This window comes from Seriola lalandi, unplaced genomic scaffold (genome assembly GCF_002814215.2).
Source record: "Seriola lalandi dorsalis isolate HSWRI2012SDOR001 ecotype SW California unplaced genomic scaffold, Sedor1 jcf7180002054544, whole genome shotgun sequence".
Lineage (NCBI taxonomy): Eukaryota > Metazoa > Chordata > Actinopteri > Carangiformes > Carangidae > Seriola > Seriola lalandi.
Window position 1 is genome coordinate 5,682,270 of NW_019525097.1, and position 22,852 is coordinate 5,705,121.

Here is a 22,852-nt window from a genome sequence, read left to right on the forward strand (position 1 = left end):
ATAGTTACTAGATATGCTGATTAACACTAGGACATTCCCTGAATTAAGTATTTATACCATACCATACCATTTTGATAATACTTTTGTGCAAAAGTGAGATTTTAAACACAGGACTTGTAATGGAGTATTTTTCCCACTGTTGCATTGCTACTTTTAGTTAAGTAAACAATCTGAATATGTCTTTTCTACCACAGCTTTAGATCCCAGAGGGGGAGATAAATGTTAGGGCTTGGCTCTTTACTATTGTTAGCAACACCTGCCAAACTGATTCTGTATTCATTCTTCTCATTCTCATTGTTTTATGATCTGAGAGCTTGTGTGTCACAGAAGCTATTTATGTATCTGCTAAATTTATACCCGAGGAAACTAATGATGAATGAGCATATGACAGGGGTGTATAAGGGACTTAAAAATAATGCCATATCATTACTGTGTTTTTTAACAAGTAACTATACAGTAGGCTATATTTGTGAGTTTGAAGGAAGCACCATCTTGTAGGAATAACCAGTGTGTAAATTTCATATCACCTTTGCTGTCAGTCGTACTCTATAAGCCATCCAAAAAGTTAGATTTTTAGAAATGTATGTTAAATTATATGTAAGAAATACACAGAGTTGCATGCAGTACACACTGTCTTTATTGAAGTCCACATATTTTTTTAAATAGTACAAGACACAAAGGGAGCACAGTAGGATCACAACTGGGAGTCTACTGTGAGATAATAAACAAAATTAATAATTTGAAAAACAGAGTACAGACAAGCATCTTGAGTACAGACAATACCTGTTAGCATGCAGTTTTACATTTTTTAGTAGAACAGATTTACTGTGGTCTTGATGGTTACACAACAGATATAATCAATGCAAACACTGTATTATATCTTTTTAGCCAAGGTCAGTTAGTTGAATTTAGCAACAAATGGCAAGGGAATGTCAACCTCCATCTGTCTGTCACTTACTCTCACAAAGGATTCAACAATTTTGCTTTTCTCCTTTAGGGTCTTAATGACATTGTTGTGGAATGCATTCATACGTTTTACCAACATGTCAATCCAGGACTGAATGTCAGCCTGAAGCTGTTCACTAGACACATCAGCCATAATATTTTGGATTTTAGCTCTCACAGTTTTTAGATATTCCATAACAATTCTGTAGGCCACCTCAATCTGATTGGAGATATCAGCCAGGACAGGAGAGTTGATGGCATCTCTGTACACATCAGCGACAAAGTCAGAGAGTTTCTCTATGTTCTGAGATTTTAGGGTTTGGAGAAACTTCTCACTTTGTTCAGTGGTAAACTGCATGAATGCTGAGAATTTCTTAATGATATCTTCCAACTTGATTTGTCTCAATTTCCTCACAATGACAATAACTTGGTCCTGGATTTTTCGCAGAGCTACAGACAAATCTTCAAGAATTTCTCTTCCACTGACAATATGGTTAGAGCCAGGAAGGGTGAATTCAATGGCTTGGAAATAATCGAGGACTGCTGTAAACATGCTGGCAAAATACTGTGGAATCTTTTGAACAGCTTCCTCAAATATATCGGCAACAAAAGCACTAAATTGCTGGTAGACCTCAAGCCCAGACAGCCTCTGTTCGAACCCTGGGATCTGGAACTTGGTCTCTCTCAGGAATTTGACAACAGCATCAAGAACAATTTCAACTTTCTTTTGGTACTCCTTGAGGATTAAAATGGTCTTCTCTGTGACAGTTGTCATAACATCAGAAGGATTTACTGCAGCAAGGTTGTCAACAGCCCTCTTGAACATCACTTTGCCCTGCTTGCTAATCTGTTTAATATACTCCCCAAGTACTCCAGCATTTCTGTAGATTTTGTTATATGTCCTGACAGCAGGATCAGACACCATTTCAATAACTGCAGGCACCTGTTTCTTCAGTCCCAGCATCACCTCATATGGCATCTCCATATTCCAGGTTGTCTGAATGTTCAGCTTCTCAGAGTTCATCACTGACATCTTCAGACCCAAGATGTCAATGTCTGTTGTTGGCTCAGACTGTGGGAAAAAGTAAACATACAACAAAAAAATAAATTACTAAAACATAAATACAGCATTTAAATTGAAATCACAATCATAAGTAATTAGTAAGCAAAAATATAACCAAAGGTTCTCTCACCGGGTAGCGACCATAGAGTCTTCCTTTGACTTGTGCTGGGCTCTTAGCCTGCACCTGAACTGCAATGAGTCCCGCAGATGGAGTAGACATAGAGACAACAAGGCCTTCCACAGGATGTCCAGTAATCTCCTGGTAGATTTCCATTGTCACTTCAGGTAGCTTGACCTTTACTGAATTGGTGATGGAGGTATCTATATTTTCATAACCTAAGATGATGCTGCTCTTATGGTTTCCCTCTACCATTGCATGTTCTACAGAGAGGGTAGAGGCCATTGGGAACACACCAGCTCTGCTCAGGCTGAAGTCACCCTTAACCCTCCCATTCAGAATCTCAAATTCAGAGGATGAGGAAGTATCAAGTGTGAATGTGGTACTAATGTCCTGGTTGAAGACACGGGCATCAGCTTTGAGTGTGAGCATTGCTGTTTTCATGGAGAACTCATGGGTCAGATCACCCATTACTGGGATCTTGATGCTTTGAATTTTTGGAAGAGTGATTTTTGGAAGAGTCAACTTGCTCAGGGCAGATGGAACATGCAGAGAAGGCGTTGTTATGAGACTGAAGTCGGGCAGGGGAATGGTAAATGTAGACATCTCAACATTCATCACTGGAACTCTGTAGGCAGGCACTGTAATGGTTTTCGGCAACTCAATGCTATATCTTTCATACTCTGCCTTTGCTTTGTTAAAAGATGTAGCGAGGATGGCAGCAGCCTTATCCTTGCCAATGAGTACTTGCTTGTGCAGAGTCTTGGCATTGGTGTTAATGACATTGATGATAGGATCAACATTAATGTCAATGATGATCACCTCAGGGTTCTTCGTATACCTCAGCTTGGAGCTCATGTCAAGTGTCTGCTGAGTTGTGGTTAGGAGGTTGCTCAGGCCAGTTTCTTCCCACAGTGAAAGGTAGTCCACACTTGGTGTTCTAATACCAACAAATGGCAGTGTTATTTCAGGAATTGTGATAGGTTCAGTCAGTACATCAAGATTAGCTTCTCCTTTAATCTGGGAAAATATGTTAATTTCTCTCTCGCCATTATCCACGGTGAAGTAATGGGAATATTTGTACTGGTTGAATCTAGCCAGGCCTGTCCAGCTACCTTGCTGAACTTCAGAGTTAAGGACAAGAGTGATGTCATTCTGGAGATCCACCTTTCCAGACAGCTTGAATGGAAGGGCAACCTTGGCATTTCCCTTATTCTTGGTGTCAAACTGAAGCTCATTAGGTGTGATCAAAGCAAGGGCAGAGCTTGACAGAGTTCCCTCAACCTGTCCTGTCAGGTCTGCATTGTGAGAGGCAGTGAAATCAATTTTCATGTCTTCAACCTTAGCTTGGAACTTGACCTCTGCAACACTGCCCTTCATGAAAGGTGTTTCTGTCTCAACCTTGGCATCAACAATTATGTGCCGGAAGATGCACACATCAGCAACAACATTTTGATTTGTTTTGAGGTGGCTGCAGCCTGTTTCACCAATGAAAGTTACTTTGGTTGTGTGGAGATCCATGACCACTTCCAGTTCACTCTTGTGGGTTGCCTCATCTGAGAAGTCTTGAATTGCATATTTTCCATTGGCCAGATTGTTAAAGGTCAGACGGGCAGTGCCAGCCTCAAGCAGGAAAGCGGTCTTTTGATTCATCGATGTTTCACTGAAGATGTTGAAGAATGGCATGTTAAGGTCATGCTTGTATTCAGTCTGTACAGTGGCAGAAACTCCATTTTCCGTGGCAAAGACTGCATTGTTGACAAGTTCTGCGACATAGCGCTCAGTTGTGACCTTTGCAGTAGTTTCAGCAGAAGCCTGAGCTGAAAAACCATAGAGATTCATTGTGCCCTTGTGGTCAAGTTTGAAATTGGACTGGACAGCATTGATGTTCTCAGAGATGGACAGGTGACTCATCTTGGGAGCTGCAAAATGTGCACTGGCATCCACAGTGAAGTCAAGGACTCTCAAAGTAGATGTAGCCTGTGACTTAAGGTTCACTTTGAACTCTGGTGTGACTGATGTAGTTGTGGTGTTCTCCAGGTCAACAGTGGTTCCAAGTTTGTAATGAGGTGATGTAACCCTGAACTCTCCATAGAGCTTTCCAAAGCAAGGAATTTTGGTCATATCTACCAGCTTCTCCTTCAGCTCCATGGTGAATGTGTCATAATCAAAAGATCTGATTTTCTGGACCATTCGAATGAAATAGTCACTCATGTCATCAATCAGCTGTTTGAAGTCAAAGGAATACAGCTCATTCACAAGCTCTTGAACAGGTACCATAGCTTTTTTGAGCAAAGGCTGGATGTTAATTGACCTGAGAGCAGCAAATGCAGACTGAATCTTTTCCCTCACCTGAAACTGCTTCATCATTTTAACAACCTCATCCATGATGGCTCCAATCATCTTCTCAACCTCATAGCCAGAGAGGATCTCTTCTATTTTGGCATAAATTACATTGAACTTGTTTGCAATGTTGTACTTCTTGATCCAAGCCATGACAGTGTCCTTGATGGATTTCAGCATCTTCATGACTTTGTCAGTTGGGAACTTGGCTGTCAGGTTGGTCATGACATTTTCCATTGAGTTGGTAAACTTTCTCAAGTCTTGGACAAAGAGGTTGAAGTCAAAGTTGTCAATGACCTCTTTCAGTTCTGACACTTTGTTCTGCAACTTGACACTGAACTCATACCTGCTGTTGATGTCTTTCAGCATCTCAATGCTGTGGTCCATCAGCTTCATCATTGTGGTCTTAACATTTTCAATGACTGCGGGCAGGTGCTCAATGAATGGGATCTGGAAAAAGTGGCTGTCGCTGTTCTTGTCATATTTCACAAATCCAGAGATGGCATAATCTTGGCTGGCTTCACTGAAGAGGGGGGTTGAGACTGCTCCTGCCATCTCAATACCCATTCTCTCTGCATTGTTATAAGCACTAAATTCTTCATCAAAAGTGTGCTCGTTTACATTGGATATCATCTTCAGTCTGACACTTTGCTCTTTTAGGCTGAGCATGCTGTTGAACTTGTTCTCCATGGTGGTCTTGATAGTGGGTCTGCCTTCCAGTTCATGGGTGGTTGATGCTCTGTAATCAATTGAATGTGTGAACAGAAGGGGTTCTGCTTTCAAGAGGAATTTGCTGTACAGTTCACCGCTGTGTTCTCCATACAGATACACTGCACCATCTGAGTTGAAAATGGCATCAATGTTCAGAGTGAAGGGTGCAGCAACAGTTTTAACTGTGCTGTCCAGACGAAGAGATGGTGAGTTGAAGTTAGCCACATTGTTGAACTTCATGGTCAGACCAGCAACCTCCATATCAGTGGTATGTGTCATGTGAGAGCCCAGGAGTTTACCATTGGTATTGCACTTTGCAGACAGGACCATGTCAACAAACTTGATTTCATAAGTGTGCTTGAGCTCTTCCTCTGAGAAAGCTCCCATCATTGTTCCAGTCAGCTCCATGTTGTAGGGCTCTGCCTTGAACTGGGCATCATTCATAAAGTTAACCTGCATGATCTTCAGGTCATTTTTCACAATAACTGAGGCAGTAAAACGCTCCATGTTAACTGTGATGTCATGCATGTAGGAGTTGCTAGCGTCAAGGACGTTGTCAGTCTTGGAGCGGAGGGTAAAAGATCTCAGCGCAAGAGACAGTGAGTGGGTATTTTCAGTCCTCATCTCGTTGAAAGATCCAACCATGTTGTTAGAGAGAATCAGGCCATCTTCACTCACTCTAAGGTTCACTCTGTTCCTGGTGTTGATGTCAAAGAGGTTACCCTTAAAGATGCCATTGAAATAGACTTCTGTGCTTGCAATCTTTCCCTCAACATTGAGCTCAGCTTTGTTCTCTTTAATGGCTCCCTTGGTGGTGAGAGACATGGTGGCACCAGAGGTGTCAACTCCACCATGGAAAACATTCTCAAAGGTCATTGGGCTGTGCTGAGCAGTTGTAGTGCAGCTGGTGGTCAGGCCATTTGTGTTCAGGGCCAAAGTTGCCTTGTGAGAAGCAAGGCTTGAAAAGATGTTGATGGAGGCATCGGTGTTGATCTCCAAGCCAGAGGGGTTGATGGACCCAGTGAGCAAAGAGTAGGCACGGTTCTTTGTATCATCAGCTTGATTCTCTATCCTGAGGCTGGCCTGTCCTCCAGTGGCAGAGAGCTCCATCTGGCTACGAAGCATTCTCTCATCAGCCTTGGTCACAGAGTCAGACTGGATGGTGAGCCTGACGTCCTTGTAGTTAAGACTAATTTTGGTGGTGTGCTTGATAGGGTCACTGTTGATGTTGGTGTTAGACTCAATCAGAAGTTCCTCATTTGCATATGATGCCTTCACCTTGTTCACAACCTTCAGGATTTCAGAGGTCACTCTCAGTGTACTCTCCAGCCTTGCTTCTTTCTTCACTGGCTCGACAGAGAAAGTGTGGAGATAGGTGGTGCTGGCAGTCATGGGTCCAACAGAAATGCTTCCATCTGTGTTGACATCACCAGAGAGGATGTTTGAGTCTAGGGTGAGCTGGGTGGTAATCGTCAGAGAGGTGTCCAGACCCACAGGGCTGTTGGCATAGATGTTGTACCTTCCTGTTGATAGTACATTGTCTGTGACAGCAATGGTTTCCAGAAGATTAAAACCTGTGTTCACGAGCATGTGATTCAGCGAACCATCAATGGTGAATTTCATAGTTTGCTCTGCTGTGTCGATTATTTTTGTAGCTCCTTTAAAACAGAAAAAGATAGGAAAAGATTAATTAGTATCAACTTTTGTGCTGTCCTTGTGCAAAATAACAAATGTATAATTTTTAAAGAATAAAGATTCAATTACCCTCAGTTGAGAAGGAGAGAACTTTAATTGGGCTGTCAGCCATGATGTTGAAACTGGCGAGGTAGCTAGGAGACTCAGCAGTGTTGTTGCCAGCAGAGACTGAGGCCTCCCACTTATAATAGTTGCTCTTGACCTTGGCAGACACTTCCATCATTCCCATCAAAGGCAGGGTGAGATCATATTCAGAAGGGATGGTAAAAGTGGGGATTTGGATTGCCCTTGGGGCAAGCTCCATGTCCACCTGAGGCAAGGAGATGCGAGGGGAGGTGACCGCTGAAGGTATCCTTAGCTCCTCAGATGATTTGCCTCCAAGAGGCAGAGGGATACTGATGGTCAAACAGTTCTGGTTGAACTGGTATCTGAATGTGCTTTCACTGGTGAAAGGATGAAAACATAACATTTGTTAAATTTAAAACAAACATTTAACTGGAGAGAACATGTTGTACCCAATTTATGATTTAATCAGGGAAAAACTGCAATTTTCTAATAATCCATATGAAAAATGATTTAGATCCTGATTCAGATTATTGTGTGTTACACTTACAGGTCCATGAATAGGTTTTCAGGCATGGAGGGCATTTCCACCTCTGCTATACTGTTCCTCAGAGTCTCAACATAGGGAACATCAGTTTTAATCCTGTCCATCCAGTCATTGCTGGCCTGATGAAGAAATGCCACATTTCTCATGCTTTAGTCTGAAAAACTTGACATAAATCAAGGTATTTCAAAATATTTAAAATCTTTATACTTGTTTCACCTCAACTGCCTTGTTGAAGATATGACGCAGTTTCATATCAGTCTTGACAACCTGCTGGTCCATGGCCTCGTCCACAAACTGCCTGAGCCAGGCCTGAAGGGCTTCAGTGTAAGGCACCAGGATCTTAGTATCAGCTTTCATGTTTGACATTAGCTGAACCTCAGCCTGGTCTTCACCTGAGATACAAAGCATTTAGAAATTTACTTTTGTGTTTGAGACGGTGATTGCATTGATCAATCTTTGGAGTCCATTAGCACTATTTGCGAACATACGTACCATATTTGAATATGACTGCCTGAATGGAGGAGGTCTCTGAGAGCTTGACATCACTTTTGATCTCCATGGTGAGTCCATCGGTTTTGCTCATTTTAGCTGTGATGGCGGCATCAGTCTTGAGTGAGGGGACTAACAGCTGAACCTGCAGCATGCCATCAGTCATGGCCTGAATCCTAGGATTAATAAAAACATGATCTAGTCAATGCCTGTATATGAAAAATGCATAAAGGCTGTTGAATACAGAAATGAGTACCTAGCTTTAAGTACATTATTGACAAAGTGTTTCAACAAAGATTGAAGTGGGGTTTACTCACTTGGCACGGCCAATCAGAGAGAGCTGGGGCACGTTCTTGTTGGAAATCTCGAAGATAATGGATTTGCCTTTGGTACTGCTGTCAGTCATGCCAACCTTAACGCCAGCCTCGACATCAATGTCAGGTATCTGGACTTGGGTGGTGAAGACATTCCTGTTCCTGTTGTATTTCATGGTGGCTGTAGCCTCGGTAGCCTGAGCACCTGAAGTGACAGAGAGTATAATTTGATTACTGATGCAGGTAGCCCTACAAAATGAAAAAGAAGACTATGGCTCATAGAAAAAACATAGGTCGATAAATTTTTTTCTTAATATGATGATCATACCTTCAGCTCTCAGGGTCATCTTCAAAGAATCAACCTTTTGGTGGCCGTCCTTTCCTTCGCTGAGGAGCTTATAGGCAATGGTGGCTGTGTACTCAGAGACCTCTTTAGTTGGTTTGATGTCTACAGCAAACCTAGAGTGAAAGGAACAACTCACTGACGAGTTCTCATATGGTCTTTTATGATAATGTATTATATATGTAGAAAACATAGTATCAAAATTATTTACCTACATACTAAACAGTATTTTCGTCCTTAATGAATGACATTCCACTATATGTATGCATACAAGTCCAACTAATAAAACCACCTTTGATTTTCTAATTTCTTCCCTTATGCATACTTGCCCTGCTATCATATTAAATATATTATGTCTTAATGCAAAGTAATATGAATGAAAGTGGTGCTGTGTTGGTTATTCATAATTTTGGTCAATTTCAGAATTAATGTATTTTACCACATTAATTCCATTTCAACCAACATTCTCTATCACACTGAAATATTCTTCATTACTGAGATGAGACACCATCTCTAATCATTCAATATATAGCAATCAGTGATATGACATTGACAAAACAATCACAGTTTCTTCAAAGAACAACTTACGTAGTCTCCCCATTCAGGGGGAAGTAGGGCACAGCGGTCATGTCACCAGTGTCAGCACGAAGTCTCTTGGTGCAGTATTTGACTCCAGAGAAGAGAGGGCTGCAGTTTGACTCACCCTGTGTGTGTGGGATCATTGTAGCGTAGCCAGAGCCCACAATCAGCACTTTATTGCTATTGTGAAGGAAGAACAACAAAATCAGTTTCTATCCTCCATTAACTTTTTTTTTTAAATGCTTTATGAAAGATTACAATATGGAGTAATATGGTGCCACATGTTGTAACACTTTAGCAAAAAAACACCATGGTAATGGCTTTGTTTTATTGCTGATGAATCTGGTTGCAGAAACACATTTTTCTTTGGGGTTTTTAGCAAACCTGTATATGACCAAAAGCAGGTTCACAAAAGCAGAAACACAACAAAATTAAATAAGGACATTTCATCTATTAAATATAATGTAGGAATGTGTTTTATGTTGTTTATTACCTGATACTCAAGAGCTTTGTGGTGCCCTGTGGGGCTGGGATGGAAAGCTTGACCTGGTTCTGCTCCATGGTGATCTTGGCATTGATTGCGCTCTCATGGTACATGCTGGTGTGCATCTCAACAGTGGACACAACAAACTGAGGGACATGGACTCCCATCTGAGTCACAAATTCAACTCCAACAGAGGGCATGAACAGTAGCTCCTTCTGTGAATGAAAACAGATGGCATGAAAATTAAATGGACTGCAGAGGCATGAAGAAACACTTAAACGAATCTTACAGCCACTACTGCAGTCTTAAACAACAAGATCTACTTTTTACTACTATTTTAATAACACGCACTTTGTGGGATATTTGACAGGATGTAAATTAGCAAACCAGCAATAAGATAATACAGACATTACAACTGACTTTTTTATTGAGGTTGGGAGACAAACATGGATTATTTACCATATTTGGATCAAAGCGAAGGCCTCCCTTTGCTCCAGGAGTGAAGGTACCAGACATAGCAAATGTCAGAGGCAAACCAGATGCTGTTGACATGCTGAATTTGTTGTCCATGAAGATGTAATGGGCAAAGATCTCATTGTCAGTGCTGGACATCAGTTTAGCCAGGACCTGATAATAAGAATCAGTTATTTTTAATGTGCTCTTGTTGAGGGAAAGAAACACAGTTGTAAATTATTAGATCGGTATCACATTAAACGGATAACAGGAGTATAGAACGGTACCTTGGAAGGAATGATCCTCATGAAAATGTCTGCATACATCATTGCGTTGTCAGCCATAGACTTCAGTTCATTGCCTTTGATGTAGCCAAGCTCAGCTCCCATGATCCTCAGGTAGGCCATGGCCTCTGGAGACTCTTGACTCTGCAGATCTCTTACCAGTTTGTTGAAGTTGCGAACAACTTCCCTCACAAGGTTTTCGGGGACCTTGGGGAAGAGTTCCGTTGTTTTAGTTGTGGTGATATCAATGGAAATGATAAAAGTGTTTAACAGAAATAATCACACATAAGATATACCTTCTGTCCTTCTGATTTCAGGGGAACAACCCATTTCTCCAGAACCTCTTTGATCTTTGGTGGCATCTTGTCTTCAGCCCAGTAAAGAGCCTTGGACACAGTGTCGGGGAAGAACCCGTTCTGTCCAAACAAAGCATCGATGGTTGGCTCAAAGCCTTTTCCTTCCATGCCAACCTACCAGGAAAATAAAGCAGTTAGATTAAAAACAAACAAAAAAAAAATTTTAAATAAAAATTTTTCTCTGCTGGTGTTTCTAGTCACTGTAAAGCTACAATTTGAAACAGCAACACATTACTACCTACTATGACTTACATACCTCCCACATGTCCATGCTGTAACCAAAAGCTTCCAGGGTCATTTCCAGCAAGGCCTCCCTGGGCAACTGGTTACTGGGATCAAAGACAACGTTGCCCTGAATGGCAGCCTGCATGCTGTCATAAGCCACGCCCAGTTTGTAGTTGCGAGACTTTGTGGTGTATTCGTTGTGTGTAACAACATCAGTGTCCTGCAGGGCATCCATTATCTTCTTACCAAGCCTAAAGGAAAAAATAAAATGTAAAACAATCAGCTGAATATAAGTAGTTGATGTCAACGCAGAGTTTCTTTCAAATAAAGCATAAATTGTGAGGCCAGTCAAAATGTGCTCCGTCCTTACTTCTTGGTCTCTGAATCAGTGGAGGAAATGATGTTGTAGATGTGGGAAGTCACAAAGCCCTTGATCTGCACGTTCTGCTCCTGCTTGAGCAGCTTCTTCACCATCTCGATGTCACTGTCCTTGGGCTTCCTCATCAGAATCAGGTAAGCTGCCAGGCGCTTCTGCACAGCACCTTTGGGGTACTGGCTGACCCTTTGGAGGTTAGAGCGAACCTGGATAGAAAAGCAACAGTAAGTTGTTTGTTTCTAAAAAAGCTTGCAGTGCAAATATGGGAAATTGGGATACTGTTTTTCTCTGGTGGGGGATGTTACATACCTCATCTGTCACAGACATGCGTCTGAAAGCCTGGATGGCAGCCAGCTGCACAGACAGTGTGGTTGTAGGCTGTCTCATGCACTTCAGCAGGGTATTCTTTATAGCAGCGTCAGCTTCCTCCAAAGCATCTCCCATATTGCCAACAACCTGGATGGAATAGTACACAATTTTAGAAAAAATATGGGATTGGAAATCACCATAAAAATGGTATTTTCATTGGAGATCACAGCTGGTCACCTACCCTCAAGGTCAGGAAGGTCAGGTCTTTGTCCCCAGCACAGTCTGCACCAAGAAGAGAAGCCATGTACTCAGACACAGCACTGATCTCAGGGGTGACTCCCTCTCTCTGGTACAGTCTGGTGACAAAGGTAGACATTCGTGATTAGATACAGTAATTTACCACAGAAACCACCAGTCAATGTTACAGTATTGACAAGGATTTTCTTCCATTTACAAGGTGATATGTGGGTTTACTTACTTCCTGACTGCATTGCTCAAGGCATACATGATGGGTTTGCTCTGCTTGTACTGAGCCATTGCCAGCATGTCCTTCACCATGAGGCGGGAGGGATTAGACAGCAGACCCAGGGCGGAGACAGCAGCATCAACCTCAAGAGCAGCTTCGTCAAAGGTCCTGAGAACCTTCAGAATGGCGCTGGTGCACTCTGGGGTACCACACTGAACCAGAGCTTGCCATGTCAGAGAGCTGGACATGTCCATCATCTCATCAGCAGCAGATCCCAGGACATCAGCCTCCAGGCCACGGAGCTCAGACACCAGTTTGTGGAAGAGGCTGGCACGCTCCTCGCCCTTAGTGGTCTGTGACAGGGTGTTCAGCTGCTGCATTGTGGCAATGACAGCATCCTTGTTCTGCATGGGGCACTTTTCATCAGCAACATCCATGGGCAACAACCTGAGGTTGGGTTCATCTGTACAGAATTACAGCACAAACAATAAGAAAATGATAGGGATAGGAATTTGACATACTTTTATATTTTACAACATATTCTAAAAACTAAAACACTCACTGTGCTCAAAGATTCTGTCATTGATCTTGGCGGTCTCCTTCAGAGTCATAGTCTGCTTCACCATAGCAGAGATTCCATATTCATTCCTGTTTACATTAGACAATAGAAAATAATTACACCGGGCAAAAATCAATCTACGTTTATCAAAACTGTTTGGAAAAGTACAGAATGTTTATACCAGCATAAAATAATTCATACAAATACACCAAAAGTTAAAGGCAAAAAGAAAAGAAAGGAAATTCCCTGAACCCTTCACAATTAATGAAAGTACAGTTCAAATCGTTCAGTTTAGCTCAATAGAATATGGTCACTCTAGAAATGGGTCAGTTAGGACTTGGTCAATTTGATACCACTCAATTTTTTTTTCCAGCACTGCATTCTTACAAACTTACTGGTGGGAGAGGGGCAGGAAGAGGTGTTTCTCTGTGCAGGTACCACTGGTCATGTGCTTCTTCTGGTTGTCAAACCTATAGTTGCAAGTCTGGGTGCTGCTAATCATCTTGGACAGAGGGTAGTTCTAAGACAACAAGACAAGATCCATTTTTTTGTTACATTATGAAGGGGATGTTTTTCTGACAGTTGATCTATGCTGTGAATATAAAGATCCTTATACTGAGTAAGTGGGTGTTTTTCATTATTTCTTTATCCACCATATTGTTTTCTACATAGGACTAAACCCCTACACCAAGCGCTATACACAATCTCACAACTCATGGATGTAGTTTGTGATGATGACGGCATTAGGTTGTTGCTTAAACTCTTACCATGCCAGAGATGAGGGCCAGTGGACTGGTGTCCTGCCTGCGAGCAATGAACCAGTCACATTTGGAAAGATCCCTGGTGACAGTCACATCAGTGGCAATGTCCTCTCTGGAGTTGAGAGTGAAGTCGGTGGAGCAGACTCCATGCACGGTGGGCTGAAAATGATGAGAGGCTATCATCAATACTGAAGGGATGGGACACAAGTAAAAAAAAAAAAACCTAGCAGCAAGAGCCGGCATGGTAAATGTGCTTTTTGTCCTTTGACAATCTGATAATCAATTGATCCTAAAGATTACCCCCCATCATGAGAGCAGATGATGCCATTAGAAAGATAAAGTTATCTAGGACTTTGACCTGCTGCAGAATTGTCTATGTGAGAACATGATGTTACAGGCGTGTATTTATCACATGTGACTGGGGCAGCTTATCTGCTCATTGTGAAACTTGTTTATCTTTGCATGACTCTGCTCCAACAAACAGAAGCAAGCTCTACTTTGTAACTCTGGCCTGAATTAATTGGTAACTAAAACAAAAACAAGACAACAAAACAGGCAGGCAAACTACCATTTCTTTGTTCCTCTCCTCTTCCATTGCTGGAACCATGAGAGCAGAGACGATTCCCCTCTTGACGTTCAAGATGTTGACTGGCTCATTATCCTCAGGGTAGAGTTTAACATCAGTCTGTCCGTCAACTGTGATCTTCAACGGGTACCTGTTGACGTGGCAAGATCATCATTTACAACCTGCCCTTTAAGCTCATCCTCTCCTTTTATATTTCCTTAATTATTGTCCTCAGTTTTAGGGCCTAAACAATACAGATGATTAATTAATCTTTCCTGGAAACAGAATAAGGTGACTTACTTGGCCATGGCATCTCTGAAAGCCTTATCTTGAGCAGCAGGACGATACACTGGGCTGCCCTCAGCATCCACATCAAAGATCTCACTCAGAGAGCACTCTGTTGTGCGCAGGATGAATCTGCAGGTCTGGGGCACATCAACCTCAACCTTTGCGGCAGATCAAACATTTTTTTGTTAGTGTTTTCAGGATCACGAGACTGTTGTATTTGCACTATTGATCAGGGCTGTGTGACATACTTTGCAGGAGACTTTGGGGCCACTCTTGTTGTTGGTAGCTCCATTCACCCCGTTGAAGGTCTCAGTTTCATAGTCGTACACAAACCGCCTGAAGTTCTTGAATCTTTTGGCCACTGAAAATGATTAACATCAGTAAGAACACTGCAAATGTTTTACATACTGGACATCTTTGTACACTAATATGAAAAAAACACAGACCTTTAATTACTTTAAATGGATCGTAAAAAAATCACATCTCATAAATTTAATTAACAGTAATTTATAAAAAAAGGACACAACAAACAACTTACAATAACAGACTGGAGATTGTTCTTCAACACCCACATCTTGCTCTGTAAAAGATGAAAAGCATATGTGCTTGAGTAGGCCACAACATACTCGAATCTCATTTTTAACACTAACACATATTTAAATTATAAGGCATCAACAGAGTTTACAAGTATAATTACAATATTATTAATTGTGTATTCTTTATATTTGTGCTCAAAGTTTTTCAAAGTTTTTTTTTCACAACTAAGTCATCCAGAATGACAAAAGTAATGCTTGACTATCAAACATGCTATTAAATATTATTCCAGTTATGAATTTGTCACATACAAAACAGCAACATCTTACAGGAAAGTATCTGTTTTTCCACTAAGTAATAAGAATCCACTAACTTTTCTTTCAAATGGATTTCCCTTTAAAATATAAAACCAATTCCTTAAATTCTCTTCGATTCAAAATAAAAACATAATACTTACGGGCTAGTGTGTATGTGCCCAGAAGCAGCAAAATGCAGAGCTTGGTACCCCCCATGATGGGCTTAGTAAAGCTCCAAGAAGCCTTAAGGTAAGGAGAGTCCTCCTCTTTCAGTGAAGACTAATCCTTGCACCCTGGTCTCTTGGCTTTTATAGTTTTCCAATCTTAAAGTATGTGATCACTAGAACTTGCAAATGTGTTGCCCTCGTTCCAAAGTCTGAGCAGTCCTTGTGGCAGGCCAAAGGTAAAAATGTTTCACAAACTAAGACTGGCTTACTCCGTCAGCACTGGGTGGGGGTGGTCTGTGTGATTATGTCAGATTGTCTCCTCCGCTCTTGTTTTATTATTTGGGGCTGTTTTCAGAATTCATTAGACTGATCCTGAGGTCATGTTTTAATGGAAAAATTAATATATTAATCTTTATAAATCCAAGAAAATCACACATATTGTTATCTTAAAAAACATTTTGTAATCAGATCAATGTCATATAATAGCAAATATAGCTTCAATCACTAACTTTGATTGCTTTGTAGTGCTCAAAGGGCAGTGCACAAATAAACTTATTTGGTAGTACCAGCAAGGGGAAAAGTAAGGGGAAGTATTTTACCTTTTAAAGTTTAGCTGTGTGGGTCATTTTGTTTTTCATTCTAAATGTTGTCTTCAAGTCAAATGATTTTCAAAGTTTTGACCATTTCACAGTTGCGATTTCATGTTGAAAGACACTGTTTTAAATTGATTTAAAATGAAACAATTACTATGCAGTTCTTTGTTGGAAGTTTTTAGTTCAAAGTTTATTCTGCAGTATCCTACACATCCACAAATACATGAAGGCCTCTAAAAGAAAGTAAACCTTTGCCCGATGAACATGAATCATATTGACGCCGAATTGAAACCTGAGTCACCTGCTGCTTTTGTTACCTACTTTGAATGTGCTATCACTGTCTTAAAGTATTGGCTCTTTAATTACATGCACATACTTGTGTCTTTTTCATGCCATGCAGATAATCAGATTCTAAATATTGCGCACAAACAACATCACAAGCACAGATTACATAACATTAGTAACTTGGCCCTGGTATGGTGCACTGTGTCTAATACAGCATGGCTTACTGGAAAACTTTAAAGTAGCATCATTAATGTTATTAGTTCCACCTGAGCTTTTCCTGCTATGACCAGTCAAAATGTCTGCCATTAGAAAGGCCTCCTACAGCAAACATAATTTACTATGTGTTTGTCTGTTAAACTCTGTTGATTAGAAAATATGTTGTCTCAGCATCGGTGTCTTAACACTCTGGACTAACCTTTTACCTCTCAGGAGAAGTCTGTGAAAGCTGTTTGATCAGGATTACAACACAAGGAACTCAAGATAAGTTAATCAAGCAGAAGACAGTAAACTAACAACAGCACCTGCAGCACAGTGGTTACAGTACATACTAAATATCTTACAGGGCCTTATACTGTATGGCCTATATACAGTATATGTATATGTATATGTATAAGTATAAGTCTATATATATTTATATGTGTGTATATATATACTGTGCGTATATGTATATATATAAATTATATATATATATAAAAGTTATATTAATACAAAGATAATGCAGGACAGTTAAAACAGCAATTAGAAATAAGTGCTGGACTCTTCTTGTTGGAGTTATTGTTCTGTCTTACAAGCTTTTTCAATGTTAAAGAGGTGGCCACAAAATATAAAACATCCATGGATCATACAGATATCTTGTAAAACTATAGCCTACATGTTCTCCTGAATAAAACATTTTTAATTACAGAAAATAAAGTAGTTTTGTAAATACAACACAATAACACAATGATACAATATTAGAGTTAGCCAACACAAAAATACAGAAACAATGATTCTCCTAAGAGAAATGTTGACTGCATTAGACACTGTCTATCTCGTCAAAACATGATCCACAAATAGGGCTCAATGAGAAACCCAAATGATGGACTTCTGAGCTCAATGCAAAGTTCAGCCTGTTAAACTGGGCATCTGCTGTAATGTGAGCACAGTGATCGCTCAGTTAAGAACTCATTAAATCAATATAACTCAACAGCCCTACAATTATACATGGTCATTGTAGGGCTACAGTGGTCCTCAAAGCCGCTGTGGATGTTATGTGTCTGACCAATGAATCTGGACCAGGTGTACAATAGATAAAAGGGGGGAAAATTATATTGTTTGACATACGGGTTATGTGATAATATTAGTGAGCAAAAGACAGTAAACAAAAACATGAGACACAAGCAAAAATAAATGCGAATGTAAAAAAGTAAGCAAAGTGCAGCAAAATGTGGGATTAATTAAGGGGAAGTTATTAATAAAAGAGATTTTACATAAATTAGCAGGGAATCTCTAAAAGTAAATCTGATTTATCTGATGTTAGATTGAAGGCATCACAAATTCAGTAAGGCCTGTGTCTGTGTCCTGCTTGTAATCTGTGTTTGGACTGCTCTGGACTTTTACAGGATTCATTGGAGCCAGACCCATCATTGCTTTTAGAGTATACCTACTCAGCAAATTCAACTCACCTCTATAACCGTAGTGATACAGAGTTGTTGATGCAGTAGGTGTCATAACGACTGGACTAAGTACAAAACTGAGATAAGATGCTTCGACTGAAATACAGAGAATGGCACAGAGAAGAGATAAAACACATCGGTCATATTTTCAAACTACCAGATAGAAATAATTAAAATCTACTGACAAGCATCAACAAACAACCAAATAAATGAAGATGTACTGTATGAAACAAATACAATAGACTGATCTAACTATTGCTGCTGCACGCTGAGTGTTACTGATTTAAGAGAAAATGTGTTTTAAATTGCCATATACTGTATGCAGGATATTCTAGACCAAAATATCCTAATCCTTCATGGAACTTTTGGCTTTTATGCAGCTTCTATTTATTAGGTACACCTAGCTAAAACTAATGAAGTTGTATTTATCACCTTGCAATCCTACAATAAACTGTACTTTCATGAAGGTTGTAGTGTTCAGTTTTTGATGCACAGAAAATATTAGAAACATCTCTCAGTATAATACTATATAGGACAATTCAACATACAACAATTGAACATGACAGTATAGGGCTGAAACTAACAATTAATTTCATTATCAATTCATCTACTGATTATTTTCTTGATTAATCAATTACCATCCTCGCCTAAAAATGATCAAAAATTGGTGACAATTGCTTCTAATAATTTCTTATATTTCAGTCAATTAATTGTTGAAGCTCTATTACCTTCTTATTGGTAGTATTAAATGCAGGGTTGTTGTATTTTAGACTGGATACGTTTTAGTTAGGTGTACCTGATAATATGGCTAATGAGTGTAGTTTGTGAGAGATGTGCTCATGTTCAATGTGAAACTTAATATAGAGGAATTAGAAACTTTTCTATCTGGTGTCAATTCATGCAGCATGAATTGACACCAGATAGAAAAGAGCAAGAAGTGTCTCAGCTTTCTTTTAGCCAGCACTATAAAAGGCTGAGACAACTCTTGTACCTAATTACCTGATCTGTTTAATGTATGTTTGCTGCAGGGGTTGTATTTATTTCTTTTCACTTAAGCAATCAACAAAATATGTCATTTGCCTAAGGGTTCCCAAAATTTTGCACACAGCACAACTGTATCCGTTACTGCATTGACGTGAATCACAACTCTTGGGCTGAAATCAGATTCAACAATAAAGATTTGCTCAGTAGATTTTTTTTTTGACTTGTCATGGCAGGAAATGCACAGCTGTCATTAAAACATTAATGATGTTATTAATTGTTATTGTTATTAATTAGACCTGCACTTTTTCTGTTATGACATCTCTGGCATATGACAATGTCTTTCATTAAGAGAGGCCATCACACATTAAAACTGTAATCTCAAGAGCTCGGTCACAGTCAAGGCTGACAAATGAAGTCAATACGGAAAGGCCAAAAACTGAAATTCCTCCAAAGGCCACTTGAGGCTGGCTCCAAGGACGAGTCAATCCCCAGAGACTCCCATGTTAAAATGCCCAGGTGAAATTTTATATAGCCCACCCATTTAAATTTTATTAAGGCTTAAAGTTTCTAATTAAGGCTTGAAGTCACTAATTAGCTGGTATGGGCGTGTGTGCTCACCATACCTGGCTTGTTAGCTTAGCTCAGTACCTAGCTAATTAGCCACCAAAATGAATTAGCCTTGGGTTAGCCTTCGAGTAAAATGTCCAGCTGTGCGAACAATGTTAACCGGATCGTATGTTTACAACAGGTATTAATCCGACTTGCACCGAAGTCTCGGCTCCACACACGCCCAACTTCTTGACACGTTTTAGGATTAGCCGTGAGTTAGGCGGAGTCAGGCACTGTCAAGATGGTGACGACAGTGCAGCTCACTCTGAGGCTGTGGTCGAAAAGTTAAAAAAATCGCTTTTCCTTGCTGCTTTTCCTTGAATTTGATGGAAACTTCATGAGGTCAAGATGTTAGAGTTAGAAGAATTCATGAGTATATAGGAAAAGGCTGACTGACTCACTCACTTACACTAGGCTTTTTTAAACCAACTTTATTTATAACACATGGATGATAAATACTCTTTTCCTAACCAGTCACTAAAATAATAATTTAATGAAAATCAGTAACTTAGTAAGGGGCTAGTATAAATTCTATTCTATATAATAAGTATATAGAGTTTCTTTCCATAGATGTTTTGGCCTTTTTTATACATTTGATAAGATTCATTTTTTTATTGGGGAATTTAGTAAAACAACATGTTTATAGTATTGTTATGATGATGACAATGATGTTGTTAACTAGAAATATTCAATATGCTTAATTTCCTTGATAACTCCTACCTGGACAGATTTGAAAGCGAGAAGATTTACATTTATGCATTTGGAGCTCAGCTACTCATATAATGATGTCTGTAAGTTTTGGATCATGTCATAAGCATAAAACAGGTGCTCTACATTCTACACTTACATGGGTCTGCTGTGGTGAAACTACAATGGTGCATCACTGTAAAGGAATTGTGGGATGCCATTATCTCCTTTCCTTTCATAAAGGAAGGTCCAGTGTATCCTAAAAAATAACATGCTAAAGGAGATAAGATAGCAAGCATTGGAATACCTTTCCTTAGCATTTAGAGACTTAGACCAGCTCTTACCATGGCTGCCACTTAGATACTTATGGGTCATTTCACTCAGTTTAAAACCTTCCTAAGCAAAAAATACTTTTCATCTGCAGCTTGAATTTAAAAAAGCGCTCTTCAGAAACGTATGGGTGCAGTCACACAGATTACATCCATCTTTATATACAGTCCATGGTGGTAGTAAGGGTAGTGCTCAACAACAGAACAAACATGTAATGTAGTGTCCTAGATGGCTGCATGTGTATTTGCAAAACTGGGTATTGCAAGACTATTGGGCACACTATTTTAACAGTGTTTAGGCTAGAAGTTCTCCCGTGTTTTTCCAGTTGTTGTGGGTGTGACTGAGTGAAGTATTGCTCAAATATTAAAAACGTGTATATGACCAGTCTCACTTCTAGACTATACTTTCAAAGTATGAGGAGTGGCCCTTGCCTTTCTGTTGGAAAGCTAGAATAACATTTATGCATGTTGTTTAGTAAAGCTTTTGAAAACATGAAGAAAGTTACCATGTCATTAGTGAGTGATGGGTGCATATACTGTTTCTTGGTGTCAGAGGTGAGAACAGTTTGAGATTTTAAAGGTCCCCAAATGAGCAGCAGACAAGCCAGCTTCAGGAGAACTTTGCAGTTTCCTTGCTTTGGACAAATCTGAACTTACAAGGAATGTGCTGGAGCTCTGGATGGCCCCTGCAACACCAAATCAGGGGGTAGGGTTAAACAAAGTCAGGTAGATATGTTGGCAAATAACCTTATTTGTTGTTCCCCATCAGTTGATAAGATATTTTAGCTGTTAAATAATATGTTGAGACAGGTGGTTATAAGTAATACCTTATACTCTACAGGCATTTTGTACACAAGACCTGGCACAAGTGTGTGTGTTTGTCTGTTGACAAACGGCAGGACTTCTATGTCGCATAATTAGTAATAAACCAATATCAGTTGACCTAGCTTCAGTGTTGATCTGCCAGCATTTATCATGCATGTTGGGGCTGACTGTTCTTTACAAGGTGTTTAATTTATTGCCTGACCTTTCATAAGAAGAGCTGGCAGTTGCTGTGTAACTTAAGTAATATCACTTTGCTTGTTTACAAATATTTCTGGGCTGAAAAAGTAAGTATGTGTAGTTTTATTGCAACGCATATTTTATTACTCTGTACTTGTTTAAGTGCAGAGGGCAGCACCCTGAAAACATTGCCCTACATCTCACTCACTGGTATCTTCTAGTATCTTCAGGAACTACTTGATAACATGTTCCAGTACTGTTAAGAAAAGACAATCATATATCAAAGGTTACATTTTCTGATAAAGGTTCAGTCAGCTGAACTAGGCTTGCCTAGTCTTGTTTTCAGTTTACTTGGACTATATGGAATGAATCAAAAACTTGGTGGCAGCTTTAGCCAAATTCATCTGGAATACATCTTTTCATCTGAGGTTAACTTGAAATAGCTGATAGTCTTTGGGAATGTCAAGTTATACAGCATGCAGAATGAAATCTGCAAATAATCAGCGCATAATCTATTTTTGCCATAGTCCTAGCTCCTTTGGAAGCCCAGTTCAGGATTTTACAGAATGACATGCTACCATAAAATAAGTGATGGACATTTGGTGATGTTTTTATAAAACTAAATGACCATCACACAAGCAGCCAAATTAGGCATAGTTATTGACCCCAGCCCCCACCAGAAACACAAAAGTTCCTGTCCATTTTTGGCACTGACTGATTCACCAACATGTCCACTCTTAAAAAGTAATAGTCATGTAACAGCAGCATTATGGTTTACAAGGAAGATGTTCCAGTGACACCCTTTGGTTGCTAGATGACATTACATATGTTGGGCTTTTGTTTGCTCATAAAAAACATCTACAGATGGGTGACAAAGGAAAAAACAACCAAACTAAGGTTTTGGGCTGCCACAAACCGCCAGAACAGCTTCCTTCCCTCTGATTCTATAAGTCTTTGGAACTTGACTTGAGGGATGAACATAATTCTTCCAAAAGATACGCCGTCATTTGGTGTTTTGATGATGGTTTTGGAGAGCACTGTCTAACACACAGGTTCAAAGGTGTTCAAATCGGTTGCGATCTGGTGACTCTTAAGGCATTAACATATAAATTCACATTGTATTCATACTCATCAAACCATTCAGTGACCCCTCTTGCCCCATGGATGAGGGCATTGTCATCCTGTTTCTCCACTTATTTTTCCTTTAATTTTTCACTCATCTGTATGTCACAGGGAGATTCTGCCACAGATTCAACAATGCTCAGATGGATTTTAACTTTATCTTTAAACAGTAAACCATGTTTTTGAGACACATGCATCGATAGATATATTATGTAAACCAATAACATACAAATATCTTGACAAGATTATAACA

General features: G+C 39.8%; 1 protein-coding gene across 1 annotated transcript; it reads right to left on the reverse strand.

Annotated features, from left to right (window-relative positions):
• Positions 1-614: 614 nt before the first annotated feature.
• On the reverse strand, positions 615-15,561 carry LOC111661593 (apolipoprotein B-100-like). Its single transcript, XM_023415213.2, has 26 exons — positions 15,328-15,561; positions 14,875-14,916; positions 14,585-14,697; positions 14,349-14,494; positions 14,052-14,199; positions 13,490-13,642; positions 13,118-13,242; positions 12,726-12,811; positions 12,176-12,626; positions 11,939-12,053; positions 11,698-11,844; positions 11,383-11,594; positions 11,044-11,263; positions 10,728-10,901; positions 10,435-10,638; positions 10,154-10,321; positions 9,704-9,909; positions 9,220-9,390; positions 8,617-8,747; positions 8,292-8,493; positions 7,978-8,150; positions 7,702-7,877; positions 7,489-7,604; positions 6,945-7,318; positions 2,139-6,838; positions 615-2,017 (listed from the first exon to the last, which is right to left on the reverse strand). Exons 1-26 carry the CDS (start codon positions 15,380-15,382, stop codon positions 899-901), a joined length of 9,927 nt encoding a protein of 3,308 aa, XP_023270981.1. The 5' UTR covers positions 15,383-15,561; the 3' UTR covers positions 615-898.
• Positions 15,562-22,852: the final 7,291 nt, after the last annotated feature.

Excerpts from the sequence above, each read along its gene's own strand:
- LOC111661593 (XM_023415213.2), bottom strand. The coding sequence starts at position 15,382 with ATGGGGGGTACCAAGCTCTGCATTTTGCTGCTTCTGGGCACATACACA. Across the intron at positions 13,643-14,051 it reads AGGAGAGGAACAAAGAAATG|CCCACCGTGCATGGAGTCTG; the intron begins GTAGTTTGCCTG and ends CATCATTTTCAG. Across the intron at positions 12,054-12,175 it reads TTGAGCAATGCAGTCAGGAA|ACTGTACCAGAGAGAGGGAG; the intron begins GTAAGTAAACCC and ends CTTTGTCACCAG.